At 34.5% G+C, this 25,511-nt stretch overlaps 1 protein-coding gene across 6 annotated transcripts in view; it reads left to right on the forward strand.

Annotated features, from left to right (window-relative positions):
• The window catches only part of LOC141518002 (WD repeat-containing protein 19-like), a 192,938-nt gene that overhangs the window by 95,958 nt on the left and 71,469 nt on the right, over window positions 1–25,511 (forward strand). For all 6 annotated transcript variants that reach the window (XM_074229620.1, XM_074229621.1, XM_074229622.1 and 3 more), the window contains 7 exons: window positions 4,595–4,705; window positions 5,123–5,232; window positions 19,769–19,826; window positions 21,330–21,476; window positions 21,553–21,635; window positions 22,354–22,437; window positions 23,059–23,205. In XM_074229620.1, coding sequence (XP_074085721.1) covers window positions 4,595–4,705; window positions 5,123–5,232; window positions 19,769–19,826; window positions 21,330–21,476; window positions 21,553–21,635; window positions 22,354–22,437; window positions 23,059–23,205 — 740 coding nt within the window. The remainder of the gene's footprint in view (window positions 1–4,594; window positions 4,706–5,122; window positions 5,233–19,768; window positions 19,827–21,329; window positions 21,477–21,552; window positions 21,636–22,353; window positions 22,438–23,058; window positions 23,206–25,511) is intronic.

Raw genomic sequence — 25,511 nt, forward strand, 5'->3', positions numbered from 1 at the left:
ATTGATTTCCTCTTTCTCTTAATTTATTCATGTAAGCATTTAAAGATATAATATAGGGGGCAGCTAGGTGGCGCAGTGGATAAAGCACCGGCCCTGGAGTCAGGAGTACCTGGGTTCAAATCCAGTCTCAAACACTTAATAATTACCTAGCTGTGTGGCCTTGGGCAAGCCACTTAACCCCATTTGCCTTTCAAAAACCTAAAAAAATAAAATAAAATAAAATAAAGATATAATATTTCCCCTGACAACTGCCTTGAGTACATTCCATAGGTTGGTATATTGTTTCATTATTATCATTATCTAGGATGAAATAATTAATTCTTTCTATAATTTGTTGTTTGATGCACTCATTCTTTAAAATGATGTTTTTTAGTTTCCTAGTTTTGGGTCTATATCTCCCTGCCCAATATTGCATATGATTTTTATTACATTATGATCTGAGAAAGATATATTTACTATTTCTGCCTTTCTGTAATTGATTATTAGGTGCCCTAGTACATGGTCAAATTTTGTGTAAGTGCCATGTACTGCAGAAAGGAAAGCATATTCCATTCTATTCCCATCCAATTTCCTCCATATGTCTATCATTTCTAAGTTTTCTAACAGTCTATTTACCTCCTTAACTTCCTTCCTGTTTTTTTTTATAATTAGATTTATCTAAATCTGAGAGTGGGAGATTGAGGTCTCCCACTGGTTGCTGTCTATGTCTTCTTGTAGCTTTATCAACTCCTCTAAGAATTTGGATGCTGTACCATTGGATGTATACATATTTAGTATTGAAATTACTTTATTGTCTATGGTACCTCTTAGGAGGACATAGTTTTCTTCCTTATCTTTTTTTTTTTTTGCAAGACAAACGGGGTTAAGTGACTTGCCCAAGGCCACACAGCTAGGTAATTATTAAGTATCTGAGGTCACATTTGAACTCAGGTCCTTCTGACTCCAGGGCCAGTGCTCTATCCACTGCTCCACCTAGCTACCCCGTCACCCCTTTTTTTTTGTTTGTTTGTTCTTTTTTACATTCAGAGGTTTGCTTTTGAAGATCCTAGAGGCTCTGTTCACTTGACTTAGTAATTGCCAGGGCCGGCCAGTAGGAGCGCTGGTTGATTCTCTGGAGTGATTGAAGCCCTCTCCCAGTCCTGTAGGGAGTGAGGAGGGGCAGCAGGGTTTGAGTTGACCTTGAACAATGGACTGGGCCTTGGGGGACAAAGCCAGCCTCAGTAGTCCACACCTGAGCCTGAGGAGGTGGGGGTGGGTGCGGTAGCTACTGTTCCTGGAAGAAGGCTTCCTTAAAAGTATGGAGCTCCGGTCCTGCACCTAGCTGGATGATTTCCTAGGTGCAGACCTCCCCTCCCCCAGGTCAAAGATTCTTTGGCTAAAGTTGGTTAAGCCTCTGCCAGTCCTCTGACTGTGGTCCCTGCACCAGCCCTGTGGTCTCCACTCCTAATTTGGTCCCCTGAGACAAACCTTGTTGGTAGGTGTTCTTTTCCTAACTTCTTTTTTTTGGGTTTTCTGTTAAGAGGTTTCTTTCATGTTATTTTTGAGAGGATATCAGGAGCACTTAACACAGTGCCTGTCTTCTCTCTGTCATCTGGGCTGGAAGTCCCCATAAGACACTTAAAAAAATGTGAAGATAATGACTTTGGACTTTGTTTAAACTCTACAATTCTTTCTCTGGACACAGATGGTATTCTCTGTCGTGTGTACTCTAAAATTGTCCCTGATTATTGCATTGATGGAATGAGCAAGCTCATTAAGGTTGATCATCACCCCCATGTTGCTGTTAGGGTATACAGTGTTCTTCTGGTTCTGCTCATCTTGCTATTTAAAATCCTAGTAAATGCTGTTAATATGCCAGTAAACCCTAAAGAAGGGCAGTGCTGAGGAATGTTCAGATTATCAAACAATTGCACTCATTTCACATTCCAGCAAGGTTAAGATTTTGTAAACTAAGTTTCAACAATCCTTGAATCAAGAATTACCAGAAGAGCAAGGCTAATTTTTGAAAAGGCAGAGGATCTAAGGTTCAATTGTTAGTGTTTACTGGATTATGGAGAAAGCAAGGAAGTTCCAGAAAAACACCTACTGCTTTATTGATTGCACAATAAAATGCAGCAAATCTTCAGAGATATGAATTTCAGATCATCTTACTTCATCTCCTGAGGAACCTGTATATGGGTAAAGAAACCAGGTTAGAACTGAACATGGAAAGAATGACTGGTTTAAGCTTGGAAAAGTAGCATGATAAGGCTATATATTGTTACTACATTTATTTAATTTATGTGAAGATTACATCATATGAAATAGCAGGTTGGATGAGTCAAAAGACAGAATTAAGATTGTTAGTAGAAATATAAACAAACTCAGATCTGCAGATGATACTACTCTGTTAGCAAAAATTGATGAGGAATAAAGAAGCCTCTTGAGAAAGATGAACAACAAATTCTAGCAGGAAAAGATAGAGAAATTCCATTTAAAATAATAACAGACAATATAAAATACTTTGAAGAATTATTTAATAGTCAGAAAAAATAATAAAAAAATTCATCTGGATAAACAAAAAGTTACGGATATCAAGAAAATTAATGAAAAAAATTGCAAATGAAGGTGATCTAGCCATACCAGATCTAAAATTTTATTATAAAGTGGCAGTCATCAAAACTATCTGGTACTAAGAAATAGAGTGGTGGATCAGTAGAATAGAATGGGTACACACACTATACACAATAGTAAATGACCATAGTAATCTAACATTTAAGCCCAAAGCTTTGGGAATAAGAACTCTCTATTTGAAATAAGTTCTGGGAAAACTGGAAAACAGAATGACAGAAACTAGATAGAAATGAACACCTTACACTGTATTCCAAGACAGAGTTGAAATGGGTATGTGATTCAGACATTAAGGGTGATACCATAAGCATGGAATGGTTTAGAAATAGGAGAGCAAGAAATAATTTGCCTGGCAGATCTATGGAGAAGGTAAGAATCTATGACTAAACAAGAGATAGAGAACATTAAGAGATAAAGAATGGATATTTTTGATTACATTAAATTAAAATGTTTTCCACAAACAAAGCAATTGCAACCAAGATTAGAAGAAAAGCTGAAGGCTAGAAAATCTTTATGGCAAAGGTCTCTGATAAAGGCATCATTTCTCAATAAAAATGCAAGTCATTCCCCAGTAGATAAATGAGCAAAGGATATGAATGGGGTCAGTTAGGTGGCACAGTGGATAGAGCACCAGCCCTGGAGTCAGGAGGACCTGAATTCAAATGTGGCCTCAGACACTTAATAATTATCTACCTGTGTGATTTTAGGCAAGTCTTTTAACCCCATTGCCTTGCAAACAAAAAAAAATATATAAATAGGCTGTTTTCAGATGAAGAAATCAAAGCTCTCTATAGTCATATGAAAAAATGCTCTAAATCACTATTGATTAGAGAAATATAAATTAAAAACAACTCTGGGATACTGTCTCACACTTATCAGTTTGGATAATATGATAGAAAAAGAAAATGACAAATGTTAGAGAAGATGTGGAAAAATTAGGATATTAAATGTACTTATTGGAGATATGAACTGATCTAACCATTTTGGAGTGGAATTTGGAACTATGACCAAAGGGCAATCAAACTGTGCATTCCCTTTGATATAGCCATACCAGTTCTTGGACTGTATCCCATAGAGATCATAAAAAAGGGAAAAGAACTTACATGTACAAAAATATTTAAAGCAACTTTTTTTTTTGTGTTGGTAAAGAACTGGAGAATGAGGGATGCCCATCAGTTGGGGTATGGCTGAACAAATTGTGTTATATGAATATACTGGAATACTATGTACTCTAAGAAATGATGAACAGGCAGATTGTAAGAAAGACCTGGAAAGACTTACATGAATTTAATGCAAAATGAAATGAACAGAACCAGGAGAACTCTATACACAATACAACATGATGCAATGATAAGCTATGATTGACTTAGCTTTTCTTAGTAATACAATGATCCATGACAATTCCAAATGATTCATGATGGAAAATGCTATCCACATTCAGAGAAAGAACTGGTGGAGCCTGAATGCAGATTGAGGCATACTGCTTACACTTTTAAATTTTTTTTGTTTTTTCTTTTGTTCTGTTTCTTTTTTTCATTCGTTTCATTCTTTTTTGATTAACACAGAAATATATTTTACATGATTGAATATTTATAGCCTATATCAGGTTGTTTACATTCCAGGGAGAGGGGGAGGAAGGAAATTTGGAACTCAAAATTTTATAAAAATGTTTAAAATTGTCTTTACATGTAATTGGAAAAAATAAAAGTACTTTAAAAAATAAAAAAAATCTAGGGGCAGCTAGGTGGTGCAGTGGATAGAGCACTGGCCCTGGAAGGAGGACCTGAGTTCAAATCCAGTCTCAGACACTTAATAATTCCCTAGCTGTGTGGCCTTGGGCCTTGCAAAAACAAAACAAAACAAAACAAAACAACACAAATCTAAAACAACTAACTAAATAACTAAATAAAAAATCTACTTTCCAGTACATCTGACATTTATTTCTATTTACAGGAAATAGACTAATATTCATTTCTATTTACAGGGAATAGAAGATCACAATCTGTTAGCTGGCCATCTTGCCATGTTTACTAATGATTTCAATTTGGCACAAGATCTATATCTGGGATCCAGTTGTCCTGTTGCAGCACTTGAAGTACCTATTTAATCTCTCATTCAATTATTATTAGTTGAGAATTGAGGGGATTTCCAGTAATATAAATATCAAATTAGATACAAAATAATCTTTTTTCTTTAAAATCATATAAAATGCTTTTGATTTTTCTAAACTGTTTTCTCTATTCCTTTGCCTGAAGTTACTCTGTAGATCTGTCTATAAGAATGGAGCAAGAAGTAAATCATAAATTCTGTCATGATATTTTGCCACAGGATTCAAGGAAGATTACTTTTTCTTAAATTTATCTTTCTTACTTTTTTCTTTGCTTTTTTCTTGTCTGAGATATCATTTTACACATCTATATTATTCATGGGATATTTTGCTTAAAGTTTTCCATTTACCATTTTTTTTGTTTCCTAAGTTCAAATATTGATAATAAATTTCTTTGAATAACAGATGAGACGAGATTTGCAGCATTGGGACAATGCACTTCAACTAGCCAAATGTTTGGCCCCAGACCAGACTTCATTCATATCAAAGGAATATGCTATTCAGTTGGAATTTACGTATGTTCTATTTTATTAAAAACTTTATTAATATAACATTTAAAAAATAATATTCTCAGGATTATCTGATTATTGATAGAGAAACATAGTATTAATATAAATATGCTTATAAGGACACTAATTTATATTGAAAAAGATAGAGGATAGTACAGACTATATCCAACTTGGAAAGAGATTACATTTCAGATTGTTGTCTGTAAATTTGAATTTCATTTTACTAGTTTTACCAATGTGGGTTAATTTCCAAGTCAGCATAGTGAAGCCTATTTAATTTATAGTTTAATTGTCTTCTAGAGCCTTATCAAAACTGGGGATACCAAGAAAAGCAGAAGCATAGTTCTGCCCTCAAGGAGTCCATAGTCTAATGGAAAGAAAAACCACATAACTATGTTGATATAAAAATATAAAGAAAGTAAATGGAAACTAATTTCAAGAGAAAAGACATTAGTAGGGTGGCTAGGTGGCATAATGGATAAAGCACCAGCCTTGGAGTCAGGAGTACCTGGGTTCAAATCTGGTCTCAGATACTTAATAATTACCTAACTGTGTGGCCTTGGGCAAGCCACTTAACCCCATTTGCCTTGCAAAAACCTAAAAAAAAAGACTAGTAGTAGTAGTAGTAGTAGTAGTAGTAGTAGTAGTAGTAGTAGTAGTAGAGGGACCTGAGAAAAAGGCTTCTTGAAGAATAGAATTTGAGTTTTTTTTTAAATCATTTGTTATTTTAAATATGCATTACAATTTTTTAAATTTCCAAATTCTCTTTCTCCCAGCTCTCCCTAAACTTTTGAAAAGGCATGCAGTGTAATATCAGTTAATACTTGTGGGATTATTTCTGTATTAACTGTATTGCAAAAAGAAAAACAAGAAAAATAAAGTGAAAAAATTATGCTTCAATCTGTCTCAGAGCTATCAATTCTCTGGAGATGCATTTTCCATGCATTTTTTTTAGTCCTTTGGAATTGTGTTGGATCATTGCATTGATCAGGATAGCCAAATCTTTCTGACCTGATCATTATTGTAATATTGCTGTTACTATAGGGGTGGCTAGGTGGTGTAGTGGATAAGGCACCAGCCCAGGAGTCAGGAGTACCTGAGTTCAAATCCAGTCTCAGACACTTAATAATTACCTAGCTGTGTGGCTTTGGGCAAGCCACTTAACCCCATTTGCCTTGCAAAAAAAAAAAAAAAAACAAACCTAAAAAATATTGCTGTTACTATGTACAATGTTTCCCTGATTCTGCTCAAGTCACTTTGTAAGATGTAAGTCTTTTCAAGTTTTTCTGAAATTCATTCTTATCATTTATTACAGCATAATAGTTTTCCATCATAATCATATATTTCAACTTGTTCAGCCATCACCTAACTGATGGACATTTCCTCCATTTTCAATTCTTTGCCACCACAAAAAAAAAAAAAAAGCTACCATAAATGTTTTGCACATGTAAGTCCTTTATCTTTGATTTCTTTGGGATCTAGACCACTTATTAGTGGTACTACTGGATGTTTAAAACAAATCCATAGTTTGATTGCCATATGGTCATAGTTTCAAATTGTTCACTAGAATAGTTGGATCATTTCACTCCACCAGCAGTGCATAATTTTTATACCAATTTTCCCATATCCTCTCCAATATTTGTCAATTTCCTTTTCTCTCATTTTAATCAGCCTGATAAGTGTGATGTGCTATTTAAGAATATTTTAGTTTTCATTTCTCTGATCAATAGTGATATAGAGCATTTTTCATATGACTATAGATAGCTTTGATTTCTTCTTCTGAAAACTGCTGTTCATATCCTTTTACCTCTTATCAGTTGGCGAATAGCTCTTATTTTTATAAATTTGACTCAATTCCCTATATATTTGAGAAATGAGACCCATATTAGAGAAATGTACAGAAAAATTTCCCACCAATTTCCTATTTTCCTTCTAATCTTTTGCATTAGTAGAGTGCTTCCTGCAAAATTATCCCATTTTACTTCCCATGATTTCTCTATCTCTTATTTTGTTTTAAACTCTACTTTTTATCCATCGATCTGACAGCATTTTCCATGCTCCTCTAATTTACTTTCTTGAGTTAAACTTTCAAGCATTCAAATACTCCTACAGAGAACACAACTACAATGGACTGATCATGATGTTAGAATGCCAAACATACACTTGCCAAAAAGACTATTTTATGGAGAACTCAACCAGGGCAAGCACTCCCAAGGGGTTCAGAAGAAGTGTTTCAGGGACACCCTGAAGATTTCTCAAGAACTTTTGATTTGATTGTACAACATGGAAGACTTTGGCATGGGAACACCCAGCATGACATGCTCTCATCAGAGGATGCTGCTCTCCATGAGCAAGGCATGAGAGATAAGTAAGTTTAGATTAAATCACCCGAGGTGTTCACAAGAACTATTTCTGCCCAACTTGTAGTAGAACATTCTAAATTCTTGTTGATCTGCTCAGCCACAGTCAAACACACTAATTTGTCTCCAATATAGTAATGCCATTTTGACTTTCTCCAAGAACCAACCAGTCAAGTTTGCTTATTATATCACTCTTTATGTCTAACTTATGTATCATTTTGACCTTATCGTGGTATGAGATCTTGCTATACCTAGTTTCTGCTAAATCACTTTCTAGCTTTCCCAAGGATTTTTATGAAATAGTTATTCTTGCTCCAAAAGCTTGATATATCAAACACTAGTTGACTAAGGACATTTACCAGTTTATTTTACACCTAATCTACTCTGCTGATCCACCACTCTATTTTTTAGTCAATGCCAGATTATTCTGACAATTTCTGATTTACTGCCTTCCTTCACATTTTTTTGCATTGCTTCCTTATCTATTCTTGGCCTTTTGTTCTTCCAGATGAATCTTATTATTTGTTTTCTAGATTTATAAAATAATTCTTTGCCAATTTGATGGATATGGCTCTGAATAAGTAAATTAATTTAGGTAGAATTGCCATTTTTATTACTCATGAGTGTTTTATATTTCTTCAGTTGTTTTATGAATGTATTTGTGTGAACAGATTTTTGTAATTGTGTTCATGTAGTTCATGAGTTTGTCTTGGTAGGCTCCCAAGTATTTCATATTGTCTACAATTATTTCATTTTATTTTTTTATATTTTTATTTACTGGTTTTTCCAACAACATGCAACAATAGTTGTCACCAATAATTTTTTTGCAAGGTTTTTAGTTTTTTTCTCCCTCCCTCCCTTCCCTCCCTCCTTCCCCAGAAAGCAATCTAATTTAGGCTCTACATGTGTACTTATGTAAAACAGATTCATATTAATCTTGTTGCGATAGAAGAATCAAATCCAAATGAAAGGAAAAACCAGAAAAGAATGACGTAATGCATAGTGTATAATTATTTTAAATGGAACTTCTCTTTCCATCATTTTCTTCTGGACTTTGTTGTTAATATATAGAAATGCTAATAATGATTTATGTAGTTTTATTTTATATCCTGCAACTCTACTAAAATTGTTAATTGTTTCATTTATTTTTTAAGTTGATTCTCTTAAATATCTCATCATGTCATCTATTTTTAAAATTCATTCATTCATTTATTTATTTAATTTTTTTGCGAGGCAATGGATTTAAGTGACTTGACTTTTTTTTTTTTAGGTTTTTGCAAGGCAGATGGGGTTAAGTGACTTGGCCAAGGTCCCACTGCTAGTAATTATTAAGTGTCTGAGGCTAGATTTGAACTCAGGTCCTCCTGACTGTAGGGCTGGTGCTCTATCCACTATGCCACCTAGTTGCCCCATCATCATGTCATTTTCAGAGTCATAGCTTAGTTTTGTTATTGCCTATCCTAATTCTTTTAATTTCTTTTTCTTTTTATTGCTAAAGCTAACATTTCTATAACAATATTGAATGATAGTGATGTCATTGGCCATCTTTGCTTTACTCTTGAACTTATGGGAAGTCTTCTAACTTATTTCCATTATAATAATATTTTTGATGGTTTTAGATTTTATGATTTTAATGAAAGTTCCATTTATTCCTTTGCTTTCTTTCTTTTCTTTTCTTTTCTTTTCTTTTTTTCCTTATTTTATTAAAGATATTATTTGAGTTTTACAATTTTCTCCCAATCTTGCTTCCCTCCCCCTACCCCCACCCCACAGATAACACTTCGTCAGTCTTTACTTTGTTTCCATGTTGTACCTTGCTCCAAATTGGGTGTGATAAGAGAGAAATCATATCCTTAAAGAGAACAGAATTCTCAGAGGTAACCAGATCAGACGATAAGATATCTGGTTTTTTTTTCTAAATTAAAGGGAATAGTCCTTGTACTTTGTTCAAACTCCACAGCTCCTTATCTGGATACAGATGGCACTCTCCTTTGCAGACAGCCCAAACTTGTTCCCAATTGTTGCACTGATGGAATGAGCAAGTCCTTCAAGGTTGCACATCACTCCCATGTTGCTGTTAGGGTGTACAGTGTTTTTCCTGGTTCTGCTCATCTCACTCAGCATCAGTTCATGCAAATCCCTCCAGGTTTCCCTGAAATCCCGTCCCTCCTGGTTTCTAATAGAACAATAGTGTTCCATGACATACATATACCACAGTTTGCTAAGCCATTCCCCAATTGAAGGACATTTACTGGATTTCCAATTCTTTGCCACCACAAACAGGGCTGCTATAAATATTTTTGTACAAGTAATGTTTTTACCCTTTTTCCTCATCTCTTCAGGGTATAGACCCAGTAGTGGTATTGCTGTGTCAAAGGGTATGCACATTTTTGTTGCCCTTTGGGCATAGTTCCAAATAGCTCTCCAGAAGGGTTGGATGAGTTCACAGCTCCACCAACAGTGTAATAGTGTCCCAGATTTCCCACATCCCTTCCAACAATGATCATTATCCTTCCTGGTCATACTGGCCAATCTGAGAGGTGTGAGGTGGTACCTTAGAGAAGCTTTAATTTGCATTTCTCTAATAATTAATGATTTAGAGCATTTTTTCATATGGCTATGGATTGCTTTGATCTCCTCATCTGTAAATTGCCTTTGCATATCCTTTGACCATTTGTCAATTGGGGAATGGCTTTTTGTTTTAAAAATATGACTCAGTTCTCTGTATATTTTAGAAATGAGTCCTTTGTCAGAATCATTACTTGTAAAGATTGTTTCCCAATTTACTACTTTTCTTTTGATCTTGATTACATTGGTTTTATCTGTGCAAAAGCTTTTTTAATTTAATGTAATCGAAATCATCTAATTGGATTTTAGTGATGTTCTCCAACTCTTCCTTAGTCATAAACTGTTCCCCTTTCCATAGATCTGACAGGTAGACTAGTCCTTGATCTTCTAATTTGCTTATAGTATTGTTTTTTATGTCTATGTCCTGTAACCATTTGGATCTTATCTTGGTAAAGGGTGTGAGGTGTTGGTCTAATCTAAGTTTCTTCTATACTAACTTCCAATTATCCCAGCAGTTTTTATCAAAGAGGGAGTTTTTTATCCCAGTGGCCGGACTCTTTGGGTTTATCAAACAACAGATTACTATACTCCTTTCCTGCTTTTACACCTAGTCTATTCCACTGGTCCACCACTCTATTTCTTAGCCAATACCAAACAGTTTTGATGACTGGTGCTTTATAATATAGTTTTAGATCCGATAGTGATAAGCCACCTTCGTTTGCATTTTTTTTCATTAAGCTCCTGGCAATTCTTGACTTTTTATTTCTCCATATGAATTTACTTACAATTTTTTCTAACTCATTAAAGTACTTTTTTGGGATTTTGATTGGTAGGACAATAAACAGATAGTTTAGTTTTGGTAGAATTGTCATTTTTATTATATTAGCTCTCCCTATCCATGAGCAGTTGATATTTGCCCAGTTATCTAAATCTGATTTAATTTGTGTGAGAAGTGTTTTATAATTGTTTTCAAAAAGATTCTGAGTCTGTCTTGGCAAATTGACTCCAAAATATTTTACACTGTCTGAGGTTACCTTGAATGGGATTTCTCTTTCTAGCTCTTCCTGCTGTTTCTTGCTAGACATATATAGAAAAGTTGAGGATTTATGGGGGGTTATTTTATAACCTGCAACTTTGCTAAAATTGCTAATTGTTTCCAGTAGTTTTTTGGATGATTTCTTAGGATTCTCTAGGTAGACCATCATGTCATCTGCGAAGAGTGAGAGTTTTGTTTCTTCCTTCCCAATTCTAATTCCTTCAATTTCTTTTTCTTCTCTAATTGCTGATGCTAACATTTCTAATACAATATTGAATAGTAGTGGTGATAATGGGCACCCCTTGTTTGACCCCTGATCTTATTGGGAATGCCTCTAGCCTCTCCCCATTGAATATAATGCTTGTTGATGGTTTCAGATAGATACTGCCAATTATTTTAAGGAACAGTCCATTTATTCCTACACTCTCTAGGGTTTTTAATAGGAATGGATGCTGTATTTTGTCAAAAGCTTTGATATGATCATATGATTTCTGATAGGTTTATTATTGAGATAATTATACTGACAGTTTTCCTAATATTGATTCCAACTCTGCATTCCTGGGATAAATCCTATTTGGTCATAGTATATGATCCTAGTGATAACATGTAATTGTTTTTCCAAGATTTTATTTAAGATTTTTGCATCCATATTCATCAGGGTGATAGGTCTATCATTTTCTTTCTCTGTTTTAACTCTTCCTGGTTTAAGTAGCAGCACTATATTGGTGTCATAGAAAGAGTTAGGCAAAATTCTGTCTTCATCTGTTTTTTCAAAGAGTTTATATAGGATTCGAACCAATTGTTCCTTAAATGTTTGGTAGAATTCACTTGTGAATCTGTCAGGCCCTGGAGATTTTTTTTAGGGAGTTCAGTAATGGCTTGTTGAATTTCTTTTTCTGAGATAGGGTTGTTTAGGTATTTAATCTCTTCTTCATTTAACCTGGGCAACTTATATTTTTGTAAATATTTGTCCATTTCACTTAGATTATCAAATTGTTTGGCATAGAGTTGGGCAAAATAATTTCGAATTATTACTTTAATTTCCTCCTCATTGGTGGTGAGTTCACCTTTTTCATTTATAATACTAGCAATTTGGTTTTCTTCTTAATTTTTTTAATCAAATTGACCAGAGGTTTATCAATTTTATTGTTTTTTTCACAATACCAACTTTTGGTTTTATTTATTAATGCAATAGTTTTTTTGCTTTCGATTTTATTAATTTCTCCTTTAATTTTTAAAATTTCTAATTTCGTATTTGATTGGGGATTTTTGATTTGATCTTTCTCCAATTTTTTTAGTTGCATGTTTACTTCATTGATTTCCTCTTTCTCCAATTTATTCATTTAAGCATTTAGAGCTATAATATATCCCCTGAGAGTTGCTTTGAATGAATCCCATAGGTTTTGGTATGTTGTTTCATTATTATCATTATCTAGGATAAAATGGTTAATTCTTTCTATAATTTGTTTTTTGGCCCACTCATTTTTTTAAAATGAGGTTATTCAGTTTCCAATTTGCTCTGGGTCTATATCTCCTTGGCCCAGTATTACATATGACTTTTATTGCATTGTGATCTGAGAAAGATGTATTCACTATTTCTGCCTTTCTGCAGTTGATCATTAGGTTTTTATGTCCTAGTACATGGTCAATTTTTTTATAAGTTCCATGTACTGCAGAGAAAAAGGTATATTCCTTTCTATCTCCATTCAGTTTCCTCCATAAGTCTACCATATCTAATTTTTCTAACAATCTATTTACCTCCCTAATTTCTTTCTTGTTTGTTTTATGATTTGATTTATCTAGATCTGATAGTGGGAGGTTGAGGTCTCCTACTTGTAGAGTTTTGCTGTCTGTGTCTTCCTGTAATTCTTTCAGCTTCTCCTCTAAGAATTTGGGTGCTGTCCCACTGGGTGCATATACATTCAATATTGAAATGACTTTATTGTCTATGGTGCCTTTTAGGAGGATAAAGTTTCCTTCCTTATCTCTTTTAATGCTATCTATTTTTGCTGCTGCTTTGTCTGAGATAAGGATTGCTACCCCTGCTTTTTTTACTTCAGCTGAAGCAAAATATATTTTACTCCAACCTTTTACCTTTACTCTATATGTATCTCTCTGCTTCAAATGAGTTTCTTGTTAGCAGCATATTTTAGGATTCTGGTTTTTAATCCACTCTGCTATTTGTTTACGTTTTATGGGAGAGTTCATCCCATTCACATTCAAGGTTATGATTACTAATTCTTTATTGCCCTCTGTGCTATCTTCCCTCTGTTTGTATTTTTCCCCCTTTCCCCCCCTTTTATCCATATTCCTCAGTATTTTGTTTTTGAATACCACCCTCTTCAGTATGTTTGTCCTCCTATATCACACCCTCCCCTTTTTTCCCCTTTCCCTTTTTCCCTTTTCCCTTCCCTTCCCTTCCTTTTGTTATTTCCCCTTATTTCCCCCACTCCCCTTCCCTTTCTCCATCCCCCTTCCCCCTTTCCCCTTTTAATACTTGAAAGCTTAGATGTTTTATAAGTTAACTGAGTATGTGTAGGGTGACTTTAAGCCAGGTCTGATGAGAAGAAGATTCAGGTGTTTCCCCTCTGCTCCCTTCTTCCCCTCGATTACCATAGGTTTTTTGTACCTCTTAGTGTAATGAGATTTGTCCCATTCAATCCCCTCCCTTCTCCTGTCTCTTTCATTTCCCCCTTTTTAGGGAGGTAGTGTATTTTTTTAGATCATTCTATCTAGGTCATAGAAAATTCTGAGTGTTTGTCCCTTCTAGTTCAGTATATTCTATTGGATAGAGTCAAAATTCCTGAGAGTCATTAGAGTCTTTCTCCCAAGTGGGGTTAAAGCCAGTTACATCCCATTAGATAGCAGTCTCATGGATAGGTCATGGATGTCCATCATTTCTGGCTAGGTGTATTCTCTCTGTTAGAGTTACATTTCTCAGGATTTATGAGAATCTCTCCCCCCCCCCATGCTGGAATATAGCCAGTTTCAACTTACTGGATTGCATTTTTTTCCTTTTACTGCCCCCTTTTTTTTTCTTTACCTTTTCATATGTCTCTTGAACCTCCTGCTTGATATCCAGATTTTCTTTTTAGCTCTGGTCTTTTCATCAGAAATTTTTGGAACTCTTCCATTTCGTTAAATGTCCATCTTTTTCCCTGGAAGAGAAGGCTCAGCTTTGCAGGAAAGTAGATTCTTGGCTGCATTCCAAGCTCCCGTGCTCTTCGAAATATCTCGTTCCAGGCCCTTCGATCCGTTAAAGTTGATGCAGCCAGGTCCTGCGTGATCCTTACTGTGGCTCCTTGATATTTAAATTGCTTCTTTCTGGCTGCTTGCAGGATTTTCTCTTTTATCTGATAGTTCTGCAGTTTGGCCACAACATTCCTTGGTGTTTTCATTTTAGGATTTTTTTCTGGTGAGGATCGATGTACTCTTTCAAAAACTACTTTGCCTTCCGTGATATCAGGGCAGTTTTCCATCACTAGATCCTGTAATATTAAGTCCAGGCTTTTTTTCTCTTCAATGTTTTCAGGAAGTCCTATAATTTTCAGGTTGCCCCTCCTCGATCTATTCTCGAGGTCAGTAGTTTTGTTGATGAGGTATTTTACATTTGCTTCTATTTTTTCTATTTTTTGATTTTGTTTAACTGACTCTTGCTGTCTCGTGGAGTCATTAGTTTCTGTAGACTCCATTATTTTTTGGGGGGAGGAGTTTTCTTCTTTAACCTTTTCCAGTTGGTCAATTCTACTTTTGAAAGAGCTTTCCATTTGACCAATTGAGGTTTTGAGAGAATTAATTTCTTTTTGCATTTGCTCATTTGAGGATCTGAGAGAATTGTTCTCATTTTGTAATTGTCCAATTCTACTTTCTAAGTTTTTGTTTTCTTGTTGCAAGGTATTAATTGTCTCCCCCAAATTTTCCAGTTGATTTTTAAACTCCTTCCTTATTTCTTCAAGGAAGTCTTTCTGTGCTGGAGACCAGATCGTATTCTCCTCAGAGGTTCCAGGTCTCTCTGGGTTGGGGTCTTTCCCTTCCAGGAATTTTTCTATGGATCCACCTTTCCGCTGACCCTTCTTCATTATGCTAAGACTTTGAGTTGGGGGGGCGCTGGTTCACCTGGGATTGGGATCGCCAAAGGCTTTACTGAGTGCAGTTTCTCTGGCTGGCCAGGAGGAGGTGCTGGTTGCCCTCTCTGGGGTGTCTGTGACCTTGGTTGCCAGGATTTCTCCCTTTGCTTGAGGGAGGGAATTGGAGCTATTGAATTCTTTTGCCTTCAATCAATGGTGGGCTTTACCCTGACCTGAGGTCATTCCTCAGCTGGGCTGGTTCTTTTGCTCACACACCTGAGCCTGAGGCAGAAGTAATTTGCATTTGTCTGGGAGGAGGCCTCATTGCAATGGAGGCGTGGGCTCAGAGTTTCTCAGACCTGAGGAGCCTAGGGATGGTGTCCCCAGCTCTCCTGCACCAGACCTCTCCCCGCGGCCCCTTCCCCAAGCTCCAGGGGGACAGCCACAACACCAGCGCCTCTGCTTCCCCGCGGACCCAAGCCCCCTTCCTCCAGCCCCACCGCTGATTCAGCAGCTCCGGCTCTCGGGCCCTCAGACTCCCGGTTCCGATTCAGCTGTTGTTCTGGCTGATCTTCCCTGGGAGCTTGGACTCACCTGCCGGTACTCAGCCAAGGCTGCTGCGGGAGATGAATGCTGAGGTAGATTTTCCTCTCCTGGCTTTTCTTTCTGGGTTTCCTGGTTCGGAATTCTTTTTAAGAGGTTTGTTTCATGTGATAGATGGGGAAGAGATCAGGAGACTTTTTAGAACTGTGCCTGTCTTCTCTCCGCCATCTTGGCCGCCTTTTTTTCTATTCCTTTGCTTTCTAGTATTTTAATAGGGATAATGGCATTTTCTCAAAAAACTTTTTCTGTATGTATTGAGATAATTCTATAATTTTAGCTTTTTTTGTTATTGATGTGGTCAATTAAACTTATGGTTTTCCTAATATTGAAACAGAAATCTCACCTGGTCATAGTGATATATTGCTGTAATTTCCTTGCTAGTCTTTTATTTAAAATTTTTGCATCAATATTCATTAGGAAAATTAGTCTATAGTTTTCTTTCTTTGTTTTTGTATTTCCTGGTTTAGGTATTAATACCATAATTTTTGCATTCTGGTCTGAAAAAGATATATTTAAGATGTCTGCTTTTCTGCATTTGTTTCTGAAGTTTTCATGTCTATAGATGAAAAAAAGTTATACTTCTTTCTTTTTCCACTCAATTTTTTTCCAGAGGTCTATCATTTCTGATTTTTCTAAAATTCTGTTAATCCTTTTAACTCATTTATTTTGTGATTAGATGTATTTAGATTTGAGAGGGTAAATTGAAGTCCCCTCACTAGTATACTTATACTGTCTCTTCCCTTCTATAATTCATTTAACTTTTTCTTTAAGAATTTAGGGATTCTTCCATTCTTACATATGTGTTTACCTTTAAGTAAATATAGTGTTCCTATTCTCTTAATTATGTAAATTTTTGTTTTTTCATTATCTAAGATCATGATTGCTACTCTGCCCTTTTTACCTTACCCAAAACACCACAGAGTCTATTTCAGGTTCTTATTTTAACTCTATTAGATATGTCTTCATGTTAGGAGCATATTTCTTTTAAACAATAATAGTATTTGGATTCTGGTTTCTAATCCATTCTTCTATCAGCTTCTGTTTTATGGGTGTGGTCATCTCATTCAAATTTTTCAGGAGATAATAGATTCTTTCAGTTTTTATTTTTATCTTCTGGTTCTAAGATATCCAGGAAGTTTTCTCTCATAGGTTATTTTTTTTTTTTTGCAAGGCAAATGGGGTTAAGTGGCTTGCCCAAGGCCACACAGCTAGGTAATTATTAAGTGTCTGAGACCAGATTTGAACCTAGGTACTCCTGACTCCAAGGCCGGTGCTTTATCCACAACGCCTCCTAGCCACCCCCCATAGTTTCTTAAAATATAGTGTCTGGACTCTTTTTTGATCATGGCTTTCAGGTAGTCCAATAATTCTTAAATTTTCTCTCCTCAGTCTGTTTTCCAGTCATTTGTTTTTCCAATGAGATAGTTCACATTTTTTTCTAATTCACAAATTAGAAAGCAAAGGAATAAATGGAGCTTTCATTGAAATCAGTTACTGTGTATTTATCTCTGTCCTTCCCCCCCCCCATTTATCCTTCTCTCTCTTTACTGTTTCTCCTCAAAGATCTGTTTTGCCTCCCTTAATTTTCTCTCCCTTCTCTTAGTCTCTTTCCTTCTATGTCCCTATTTATAGATTTTTATAACCAACTTATGTATGCATATCTTCTGTTTTTGAACAAATTCTGATGAGAGTGAGATTCAAGCATTGTCTACTATTACCCTCCCATTTCCTCCTCCATTATAAGAACTCTTCCTTGTATGCCTTTTGTATATGAGATAATTTTCCCTATTCTTCCTCTTTCCTTCTGCCTCCAGGTACTTCATATCCTTTCATTTTGGGAGGGTTCATCCCATCATAATTGACTCACATCCATGTCCCTTCTCTATGTAGATTCCTCCTAACTTCCCTAATAAAGACAAACTTCTTAGGAATTACATGTATTCTCTGCCCACATAGGAATGTAATTAATTTTGCCTTATTTAAGTGCCTTTGGTTTCTTTTTCATTTTTTCTGTGTTATATTCTCTTGAGTCTTGTATTTGACTATCAGATTTTTTTTCAACTCTGGTCTTTTCATCCAGAATGCTTGAAAGTCTTCTCTTTCATTAAAATGCATTCTCATTTCTCTCTCCCCCTGCTCCCTGAAGGATTATCCTCATTTTTTCTTGGTAGATTATATTGTTTGTAATCTTAGCTCCTTTACCTTTTAGAATATCATATTACAAGCCAAGGATCCTTTAATGTAGAAGCTACTAAATCTTGGGTTATCCTGACTGTGACTCCACAATACTTGGATTGTTTCTGTCTGGCTGCTTGTAATATTTTCTCCTTGATCTAGGAGCTCTGGAATTTGATTCATTTTGGGATCTTTTCAGGAGATAATAGATTCTTTCAGTTTTTTATTTTTATCTTCTGGTTCTAAGATATCTAGGAAGTTTTCCTCTCAAAGGTTTTTGAAATATAGAGTCTGGACTGTTTTTTGATCACTTTCAGGTAGTCCAATAATTCTTAAATTTTCTCTCCTCAATTTGTTTTCCAGTCAATTGTTTTTCCAAGGAGATAGTTCACATTTTTTCTAATTTTTAATTTTTTGCTTTTTGTTTAATTGATTCTTAATGTCTCATGGACTCATTAGCTTCCTCTTATCCAATTCTAATTTTTTTTTGCAAGGCAAATGGGGTTAAGTGGCTTGCCCAAGGCCACACAGCTAGATAATTATTAAGTGTCTTAGACCAGATTTGAACCCAGGTACTTCTGACTCCAGGGCCCGTGTTTTTATCCACTGTGCTACCTAGCTGCCCCCCCATTCTAATTTTAAAAGAATGATTTTCTTCAGTGAGCTTTTTGTACTTTCTTTTCCATTTGGACAATTCTATTTTTTAAGGAGTTCTTTTCATCAATGAATTTCTATGTTTCTTTTTGCCAAAAGATAAATTCATTATTTTTAAGGTGTTAATTTTCTTTCATGTTTATCTTTGTGCCTCTTTTTACCAAGCTTGTTCATTCTTTTTTCCCCATAATTTTCCTGCATTACTCTCATTTCTTTTCCTAATTTTTCTGGTTACCCATTCTATGATTTTGAGTTATTTCTCAGCTAAATTGAAAGCAAGAAATTAGCTCTAGTAACTGCCAAAAATAGCTTCTCTCTGTTCAGATGGATATTGAACAGGAATTATATAGTAGGAAGCATTAGTCTGAAGTAATATGTATTTTCATTTGATTAGCATTGCTATTTAAATTTAAATTATTGTAATCTTTGTAGCATAGAGTCTTATGATAGGAAAGGCATGCTTACTCTTTGGGGAATTTTCTCACTCTCTTGCCTTATAGACTACCACCAAGAAGTCTGGGAAAATGTACATGGTACTTATTAGCATACTGAAACCAACTTCTATCATTAAACCTAGTGTTCATAATATTACAAAAGAAAATTTTATAATAAGGGAGAAAACAAAACAAATTCCTTTCAATAAACAACCATTCACCAGAAAGATGTTAATCTTTAGAGTCTTAAAAATCTTGAATATGAGAACTCCTCTGTCAAATAGCTTTCCCCTAAGTCCTACTAATGGGGAAGGAATGTTTCTCTCTTTCTCCATTACTTATCACTTCCAGTTTTGTGAGGATGAATCATTAGGAACCTCTTTTTTTCAGGAGCATCTTTCTAATGGAAGAACAAGACCTCTACTATGCTGTTCTCTAGTTCAAGTTCTTCCTTCTTTTTCCTTTTTAGTAAAGCCAATTATCCATTTCTACCATAGCCATGCAATTCAAGAAATATTATTGTTATTACTAACTTAAGATGTCATTTCTTCTCCCTAGTCACTCACATGGAAGAAAGGAAGAAAGAAAATTTCTCAGTATCTGCTAATAACTTTATATTAATAAATGTTTCTAATTTTCATTTAGGGGTGATTATGTAAATGCTTTGGCTCACTATGAGAAGGGAATCACTGGAAACAATAAGGTGAGACTTAAAGGATTGTAAGGTTCAATTTACTCTCATATGTTTACTAATAAGCATGAAACAGGTATCTGTATATAAACTATTTGGAATAATTGATTTTGGAAATAAATGATCATATCAATGCTATGGAATTAGATTGCTCATTTTTTTTCAAAGATACATAAAAGAGACAACGATGAATATTATTTTGTCTATCCCTGGTTTCCAAGGTCTAATTCCTTTCATTCACAGACCACCTAAGTTTTAAATCACCCAAGGGCTCAATCTGATATTTCATGATTCCTGTTTCTCTGTAGCAGTCTATCAGTTGTTCAGTAATTATTTTTGAATAATGTTTATGTTTTAACATCCCCTTTGCCATCCTTACAGACAAAACAAACAAATATCTAGCAATCATTTCTAGTTTGTTCAACTTGCTTTGAAGTCCTTTTCTATTCTACAACTGAGAAAATTTCAGAATTACAGAGGAACTTGAAGAGATTTTAGAGGTCTTCAGCCCAAATCTTTCATAACTGAGGAAACTTAAACCCATTCAAATTAAGTAATTTGACTGATATCATACAGTTAGTGGTAAATGCAATACTAGAACCTAGGTCAAATGATGCCCTACAGGCTTCTCTCTCCCCATCAAGTCCCCACCTTACAGTACTATCTCAACTGCCTTTTCAGACTCTGTCTGACATTCTGAAATCCAGAATCCCTATGAACACGCCCAACCCCTTATCTGTCTGAAAACTGAGACATCTGGTCAGCTTTTACTACCAACATTTCTTCATGCTTACATCCCTTTATCAAAATTGACTTCAGGGAACATTTGCATTATAGTTCTTTTCTCTTACAATGTCTTCTGTCTCATAGTTTTCCTCTGGGAAGAATTTCCATCTGATATTTTTCCCAAAATATAGTACTGAGTTTTTTTCCATTTGTTTATTCAACATATATTTATAGAACTTCTACATAATATGCAAAGTAGTAAGGGAGATATCTTTGTTCCCATGGGAATACCTTGAATCATCCTTCAAATATGGACACTATATATGTATTTGTGTGAATATTTTTATATGTACATGATTGGCAAACCAATAATTTTATAAAACTTTCTCTGGTTGAAATTAAATTGAATTTGAGAACTGGATGAGGTTCACTTTGGCTGTAGGTAAAAGCTGAGCTTAATATATTTTGAATAGCAAATGGAATGTTTTGCAAAGGCTTTTGCTGAGAAATACTATCTATATAAGATTACCATTCATATTAGAATCAACATATTTTCAAAGTATGGAAAAATTTGTTTTGGATTTTGATGAAATTCTATGTTCAAATAGGAAAATAAAATTCCAGGTCAATTACTTTTATATACTTTTATATAATTAAAAACTTTATAAAAATAAAATATAAAATAATTTGTGCTCCTTTTTGAAAAATGTTTGTTCCCATATTTCCATTAACTTTTTTAAAACTTTTTTTTGAAAAAATGAAAGATATTTTCTCACTCTGAAATTTAAGTATCAAGAACATGATGAAGCCTGTCAAGCTGGAGTAGCTCAGATGTCCATTCGCATGGGAGATATTCGTCGAGGGGTTAATCAAGCTGTTAAACATCCTAGCAGACTGCTGAAAAAGGACTGTGGAGCAATTCTGGAGAGCATGAAGGTATTCTTTGAAAGTTATATAATTAAGTGAATAACTAATGGATTTTTTCATTACAAATAACTTTCTTTTATTATAGCAATTTTCAGAAGCTGCTCAGTTATATGAAAAAGGACAATATTATGATAAAGCTGCCTCTGTATATATCCGATGTAAAAACTGGTAAGGATTTGATATGACTATATGTAGTACAGAGTTGTTTATAAAAATGAGTAAAGCAATTCAGAGCAAAATGTTCTCTCAGTGTGAGAGGGGTTGGAGAGTGACATATGGTCATACTTAGAAATAATCATAGAAATGATAAGGAAATGAAAGTACAATGAAATTTTAAAACCATTAATTATTAAGAGTGAAAGAAACTTTCCATGACACTGTTCTTCTCTTTTCAATTAACACAAGTATTTCTTGATGACCTCCCTATTTCCTTATAATATCTTTGGCTTTATGAATTTCAGAACTGTCTCCTGTCTTATTTTAGTAAAGTTGGTCTGCTAAACTTAGCTGCTGATGAGACAAACTCACTAAATAATGAAATATACATAGTATGAAAAGTGGCATCAAGTTTAAATATTCTTTTTTTTTGCAAGGCAGTGGGATTAAGTGGCTTGCCCAAGGCCACACAGCTAAGTAATTATCTCTATCCACTGCACCACCTAGCCACCCCTCAAGTTTAAATATTAAACAACATTTCTCCTGATTTCTTAAATAACAATAAATGGTGAAGATTTGTAAGATTTTTCTAAGAACTTTATTACTGTTATATATGTTTTAAAATAAAAGAATTGTTGCACATTGATTTATGGGTGAAAGGTATAAGAAAAATGTGAAAGCAAATTTTGGTTCAAGTGTATATCAATTTATTAATTCCTTTTTTTTCTAGGGCAAAAGTTGGTGAGTTACTTCCACATGTGTCTTCTCCAAAAGTGCACATACAGTATGCCAAATCAAAGGAAGCAGATGGAAGGCAAGTTTCATTTCAGAAAACATTTTATTTTTACAAAATATCAGGAAAGATATACATGAAATATTATTTAAAGAGAATTCAGTTTTCATGAAGATATAAATATCTACCTTTCTGGAGTTTATCTAAATAACATTAAAATAGCTTGTGATATCACTTCAAAGTATATTTAGGTTTTATATTATTTGCATGAATAGCTAGCTCTAGGCTGAAGTTATAGGCATTCATTTGAAAATCCTTTAGTTAACACTTTGAATATTCCTTATTTTGAAATTTGATTCCTTTTGAATTACATATTGGACCCCCAATAAAAGTTCTCAAGTGCCATACAGACAATGTAGCCTCAAATAGTCATGTCTTCTCTTCAGGTAGACAGGTGCAGTGATTCTGAAACTGTTCTCTGCTAAGAATTTGCCAACAGGATAACAAAAGAAAAACACTGCAAATAATTGTGATGGAAACAGGAGAAAGAAGAAATAACTAGAAAGAGGAGGGTAAAAATTAAGAATAAAGGAAACAGGGAAATTAGAATAGTGATATTGGAAAGATCATATTTTGTATTATAGGCTTCTAATTCTTTAAAGAAATATTTAAAGTTTAAGACATGCCCATTGTTTATTCCAGATATAAAGAAGCTGTTGTGGCTTATAAAAATGCCAAGCAATGGGATAATGTAATACGTATATATTTGGACCATCTTGGTAATCCTGAAAAAGCTGTTAGTGTTGTGAGGGAAACCCAGTCTCTTGAAGGAGCCAAAATGGTAGCCAGGTAATATAATAGTCATGTTGTAACTTCCTTGGGGTAAAATATACAGTATTAAAAGGCCAGATTTATAGGGGAGTAAGATGGGACATATGTTCAGATCCTACAATAAGATTCTCTCAGTCCAGGCTCATAACTTTAGAGTTATCTTTGACTTTTTTCTTTCTACTCACATATCTTGTCGTCAAGTTGTTCTTGAATTCTATTTCCAAAATATGTTTTTATTCACTACTATAATTTAGTTAGGTTTACAGCATCTTTTGCCTGGAATATTGATATAGGCTCCCAGGTAGACTCTGTGCCTCTAATTTCTCTTACAGCGATCAAAATACTCTTCACCAAGCATAGACTTAACATCTTCAAAAGCCGTTGATGGGTTCCAACTAGATCTAATACAAACTCCTTATTCTGTTGTTTTAGGCATTTCACAATTCATCCCCAACTGACCTCTTTAGCCTTATTTCATGTTACTACTTCTTTTAATTCTCTTTATACTACAATCAAAATCAAATATTAGCTATTTTGCAAAGTCAAGATGTCAGCTCCTGATTCTATGTTTATAATAGCAATAGTAATAAAATAGTAATCCTTATAATAATAATAATAATAATAATAATGCCATCCATTATTACTTCTAAGCATAGTCCATTTACATGGTTATATATGTCACATTTATAGCATGTATCACTAAAAAAAATCTATAAAAACAAGAAAACAATATATTGGTTTTATAACCAAAAACCATGCCAAAAATTTCCTCAGATTCAAAAACCTTGGTAGAGATTTTGTTAATATTGAAGAAACTTCTAAAAGAATCATAATTTTTATGTTATATGTATTGATTATTGTAAAACTTTTGACTTGGTAAAGAATTGGAAATTAAGTAAATGTCCTTCAATTGGGGAATGGCTAAGCAAACTGTGGTAGATGTATGTCATGGAACACTATTGTTCTATTAGAAACCAGGAGGGATGGGAATTCAGGGAAGCCTGGAGGGATTTGCATGAACTGATACTGAGTGAGATGAGCAGAACCAGAAAAACACTGTACACCCTAACAGGAACATGGGGGTGATGATCAACCTTGATGGACTCACTCATTCCATCAGTGCAACAATCAGGGACAATTTTGGGCTCTCTGCAATGGAGAATACCATCTGTATCTAGAGAAACAACTGTGGAGTTTGAACAAAGACCAAGGACTATTACCTTAAATTTAGGAGGAAAAAAACTGATTTCTTATTGTCTGATCTTACTATCTTTTATACTTCATGTTTCTTCCTTAAGGATATGATTTCTCTCTCATCACACTCAGTTTGGATCAATGTAAACCATGGAAACAATGTAAATAACACATTGCCTTCTGTGGGGGGGGTGGAGGGAAGTAAGATTAGGGGAAAAATTGTAAAACTCAGAATAAATAAAATCTTTAATAAAAAAAAACTTTTGACTCGGTTGCAAAACTCTTCTGCTCAGTTGCATATCTGTGGCTTATTAATACACTGCAAATATATAAAATAGACCCAGAGATAGTGAGAATGTCAGAATATTTGATGCTCATGAGGAAAACTATTCTCTATTTAAAATATACTATCAGGGGCCGCTAGGTGGCACAGTGTATAGAGCACTGGCCCTGGAGTCAGGAGTACCTGAGTTCAAGTCCAGCCTCAGACACTTAATTACCTAGCTGTGTGACCTTGGGCAGGCCACTTAATCCCATTGCCTTGAAAAAAACCTAAAAAAAATATGCTATCAGCAAAAATAATGTCAAATCATATTAAATCTCATTTTTAGGTTGACAGTTTGAACCCATTATGAGTCTTCCTACCATAAGAAAATCTGTTATCATTTCTCCAAAATAAATTTAATTATGATTTCCAAATTAAAGAGGAAGTGTAACCAAAATATTTTGCTATTCACTTGCCATGTATGGATTAAATATAAAGATGCCTAGCCATAAGGGAAAAAAGCAAATTAAGACAGTTCCTTTATCTTGTGAAATCTTTCTCTACTGTTTTCAAATTGTCATATGAACTTGATAAGTATAAGAATTTTAATGTATGCCAAAGAAAAATAGGCTAAAGTCTTCAAGTATGAATCCAGAAGTCACATTTAACAAATGAATAAAGATGATAGAAGTCTTTCTGTCTTCTCTAAGACACACACATTGAGTATAAAGATATCAATTAGAAATCTATGAATGAATATGTTAAGTGACTTACTGGCATTCTAACATCAAAGCAGAATGTGAAGAATACATTTTGAAGAAATGAATAGTTATGCAATACTGATCTTATTGTGTTCTTTTAAAAT

This window comes from Macrotis lagotis, chromosome 3, assembly GCF_037893015.1.
Source record: "Macrotis lagotis isolate mMagLag1 chromosome 3, bilby.v1.9.chrom.fasta, whole genome shotgun sequence".
Lineage (NCBI taxonomy): Eukaryota > Metazoa > Chordata > Mammalia > Peramelemorphia > Peramelidae > Macrotis > Macrotis lagotis.